At 57.0% G+C, this 4,316-nt stretch overlaps 1 protein-coding gene across 1 annotated transcript; it reads left to right on the top strand.

Moving 5' to 3' along the window:
* Positions 1–1,112: 1,112 nt before the first annotated feature.
* On the top strand, positions 1,113–3,858 carry LOC129506365 (C2 calcium-dependent domain-containing protein 4A-like). The gene is made up of 2 exons (XM_055320034.1): positions 1,113–1,547; positions 1,797–3,858. Exons 1-2 carry the CDS (start codon positions 1,457–1,459, stop codon positions 2,846–2,848), a joined length of 1,143 nt encoding a protein of 380 aa, XP_055176009.1. The 5' UTR covers positions 1,113–1,456; the 3' UTR covers positions 2,849–3,858.
* Positions 3,859–4,316: the final 458 nt, after the last annotated feature.

The raw sequence follows: 4,316 nt of genomic DNA, 5'->3' as shown, positions 1-4,316 counted from the left end.
ATATATAAATCATGGAGCACAATGTTTGTGTATGTATATCCCGAAAAGAAAATGCTTATGCCCAATCCTAAAACCACCTTTGGATGAATTTGATTTCACTGAACATTATTTTATATAATTACTGAACATTATTTGGAGAAGCAATTAACTTACAAGGCAGTATCTTTTTTTAAGATTTTATTTATTTATTAATGAGAGAGAGAGAGAGAGGCAGAGACACAGGCAGAGGGAGAAGAAGGGAGCCTGATGTGGGACTTGATCCCGGGACCCCAGGATCACGCCCCCGGCCAAAGGCAGTCGCTAAACCACTGAGCCACCCAGGGATCCCCCTACCAGGCAGTATTTTAAAAAGAAACAGTATACACCCAAATGCTGAACAAAATGCCTCAAATCTCTTTTAATCTGAGCTAGCTGAAAGCAGTTCTCTTACAGAATAGGTCAGTTTTCAAAAGGAAGAAAAGGGGTCTCCCAAGTGGGTACAGCCTAGAAAGACCAGAGGTGGTGGGGGGTGGCTTCAAAGGATGGTTTGAACAGCACAGTTGTATGCAGGAACGTATTTTCCCCAATCAAAAATCAGCACATGGGGGGATCCCTAGGTAGCTCAGCGGTTTGGCGTCTGCCTTCGGTCCAGGCATGATCCTGCAGTCCCGGGATCGAGTCCCACATCAGGCTCCCTGCATGGGGCTTGCTTCTCCCTCTGCCTCTGTGTGTGTGTGTGTCTATCATGAATAAATAAATAAAATATTTTTAAAAAATCAGCACACATGGCTTAAGTGGGGTGACTTAAAATCAACCAAGAGAACACATTTAAAATCAGGACTGAAAACGAGAAAGCAGGTTAAGGCACTCGATAGAGTCAAGATTTAACCCTTTTGCATGTGACAACATAGAACCTTGTTTAGGGTTTCTGAGAATAACAGACCCACCTGCCGCAGGAGAGAGAAAGTACTGGACGTCTTGGATTTGCGCAGTCGACCCAGCCACGTGGCAGAGCGGAAGGCCGGGTGTCAGGTTACCCAGCGGCGCCTGTCGCGCCCGCCCCGTGGCCAGCGGTGGGGCCGCAGGTATAAAGGCTCAGGCCCGCAGTCCTGGAGCAGCGCTGCTGACTCCTGCCGCGCGCGCTTCGAACTTGCTACGGGCGGCGCGCCTCTGGCTCGGCGCCCGGGCGGACCGTGCAGGCACCCACCTGACACCGGACCCCAGGTACGCTAAGAGGGACTCCCATCCTTGTCTAACTGCCCTGGGGGCAGCCGTGAGTCCTAGAGGGGATCCTTACTGTAATTCTCGCCAAGGACTAGAGCGCAGTAACCCAAGGATTCGGGAAACGATTGCACAGACAAAGCGCCTCTTGGCACTGAGGACGGCACGACCAAAGTTAGAAGGCCACGTTTCGAGAATCTCCGCCTTCGGCCAGCGAAGGAGGATCGAGATTAAATCAACAAGCCCCGAAGGCTACATGCCTCCTGGAGACGACCGAGAACGACCGTCCGCACCTGAAACTTGCAATACAGCTTGCAACAGCAGCGCGGGGGCTGGCTCGCAGCGTCGCGGGCGAGGCGGGGGGCAGGAGCCCTAACAGAAGGCAAGACGCGGGTCGCTGCGCCCCGCAGCCCCCACCGCCGACGGCTGGCGCGCCGCGTGGAGTGCAAGCCGGCCAGCACCGCGGGGGTCACCTGGGTCCCGCGCCCGCCTGATGTGGTGCCTGGACAGGCTCCGCTCGGGCCCCGAGCGTCTGCGGAGGGGCAGGAACGGGGTTCCCCAGGGCCGGGCCCACCGGCTCCCGACGCTCACGCCGGCCGCCTGGGAAAACGTGCTCACCCCCGACCGCATCCCCGAGTTCTGCATCCCCCCGCGCCTCGCGCCCTGCACCGGCGTGGCCGCACTCCGGGTCTCCTGGAGCCAGGCGGCCGCACTAGACGCTGCGGCCGGACACACGGACTGGGACCCGCGCTCGCAGGCCGCGCTCTCGCTGCCGCACCTGCCCCGCGGGCGCACCGCCTACGGCTTCTGCGCGCTGCTCGAGAGTCCGCACACGCGCCGCAAGGAGTCGCTCTTCCTCGGCGGCCCCGGCGCCGCCCCGCCCCCGCCCCCGCCCCCGCCCCCGCCCCCGCCCCCGGGCGCAGCCCCGGCCGCCGCCGCCCCCGCGCTCCCCGCCCGCCCCCGCCCGGCGCCGCGCGCGCCCGCCCCGCCGGCCCGCGCCCGCCGCCTCCTGCGCGCCCCCGAAGGGCTGCTGAGCCGCGCGCTGCGAGCCCGGGGGAGCCGCGGCCTGGCCCGCGCCCGCTCCGCGTGCGGCGGGGACCGGGACGGCCGCGGGGACGAGCCGCCCGCCGGGACCCGGGCTCCCTCCCCCTCCCCCTCCCCCTCCCCGCCGCCGCCCGGCCCCGGCCCCGACCCGCGGCCCGAGCGCCTGGAGGCCGAGGGCACCGTGGCCCTGGGCCGCGCCGGGGGCGCCCTGCGCCTGGCCGCCGAGTACAGTCGGGCCAGCGGGCGGCTCCGCGTGCGGCTGCTCGGCGCCGAGGGCCGGGCCGCGGGGGCCGCGGGGGCCGCCGAGGCCGCCGAGCCCCGCGCCGTCGGCTGCCGCGTGAGCTTCGTGCTGCGGCCGCCGGGCCAGACGCGCCCGCAGCGCAGCGCCGTGGTCCGGCCGAGCCGCGCGGCCGCCTCGGAGCAGGACGTGTGGCTGGACGGGCTGTCGGAGGAGCAGCTGCGCCGCCTGGCCGTGCGCGTCCAGGCGGAGGAGCGGGGCCGCGGCCGCGAGCGGGGCCGCCTGCGGGGCCAGGGCGAGCTGCTGCTGGGCGCCCTGCTGCTCCCCGCGGGGCCCGGCCTCCGACCGCCGCCGCGCGCGACATAGCTGCCATTCATCGACTCTTCGACTCAGGCATTGTTCAGTCCCACGTTGGCACACATGTTGCTGGAGTCGTTATCACAATAAAGGACGGAATATCCTGCGTGGGTACCTCCCACTTTCGTTTCAGCAAGTGACACGGTGTTCTGCAGCCGTGTTCCTAGTATGCGCGGACGATGGTCCCCACGAAGTGTTAACACGAGACGGTGCCTGATGACCTGTTTGCCCCAACCTCCTCTATCCAAGGTTGTTTATTCCACAACATCCGCGGAGACCAACTTAGAGCGTGTATTACTTTGGAAGCATCATTTAAGACCTCAGGTGAAAAAATGAAGCTAACAGGGATGAAGCAACTTTTTCAAGACCAGCAGTAAATTATTAATAGAAACTGCCAACCCGATTGATGCTTTTAGCCATATCCGGCGGGAAGCACTGGAAAAATTGAAGCCATCTTAATAGTCTAAGCTAAAATAATAATAGTTTTACAAATATTAACTTGTTTGATTTTTTTTTTTTACAAAAACCTAAAAGGCAGGCACAGTTGTCCCCATTTTGCAGATGAGGGTATTGAGGCACTGAATACACAGCTGAGTCAGGATTTGTACGTAGTCAATCAGTATTTTACTCACTACCTTCTAGAAGTAATACCAAGCACCTGGAGGGTTCGTCTCATTACTGTTGTGGGACTGCAACTTATATCTGAAACTGTGGATCCTGAGTTAGGGGTCTCTTCACATCCTCAGACCCTAGCAGAAAAGCAAATCGGTTGAAATGAGTAATTCATATTCTCATGCAAATGTCTAAGATTCCATCTGAGAAGATGCTAACTAGCCTCAGAATCATAGAAAAAAGAGTGCTAGCCTAATTGCCCCCAGCTGAGCTATGTGCCAGGGCAGGTAGTCTAGAATATACCTATAATACTGTTCTACCTCTGGCTTCTGATATTAACAATAAATGTATTGTTTTAAGGGATGATTGTCCTCCCTTGCTCATACTCACTGCCAAACAAGCTTATTTCTTCCTTTGCTACACATACAGGAGGAAAATGTGTCCTTAAATGAAGGTTGAATATTCATATATTCATATATTGAATATCTCACATATTCATATGTGAATATGTGGTGTGGTATTAAATATGACCACATTTGCAGTCTGGATTCCACATCCACATTTGCAGGAGGAAAATGTGTCCTTAAATGAAGGTTGAATATTCATATATTCATATATTGAATATCTCACATATTCATATGTGAATATGTGGTGTGGTATTAAATATGACCACATTTGCAGTCTGGATTCAGAAATTGTCTCTGCTTGCACTAAACTGTTGAGTTTCATCAACTGGTGCTCATGAAAAAAATGCTGTTTAAAACAGGGTTTCGGTGTTAGTCACAACCCAGGCATAAACTGAAAATGTTACTGTGGTAGATATCCACAATGACCATCACTGAACAAATGTGAAGAATAACTGTGA

Source organism: Nyctereutes procyonoides, unplaced genomic scaffold (genome assembly GCF_905146905.1).
Source record: "Nyctereutes procyonoides isolate TBG_1078 unplaced genomic scaffold, NYPRO_anot_genome, whole genome shotgun sequence".
NCBI classification, from domain to species: Eukaryota; Metazoa; Chordata; class Mammalia; order Carnivora; family Canidae; genus Nyctereutes; species Nyctereutes procyonoides.
Note: the sequence above shows the minus strand (reverse complement) of the source record. Positions and strands in the feature narration are given on the sequence as shown.

Excerpts from the sequence above, each read along its gene's own strand:
- LOC129506365 (XM_055320034.1), top strand. The coding sequence starts at position 1,457 with ATGCCTCCTGGAGACGACCGAGAACGACCGTCCGCACCTGAAACTTGC. Across the intron at positions 1,548-1,796 it reads GGGGGCTGGCTCGCAGCGTC|CCGCCTGGGAAAACGTGCTC; the intron begins GCGGGCGAGGCG and ends CGCTCACGCCGG.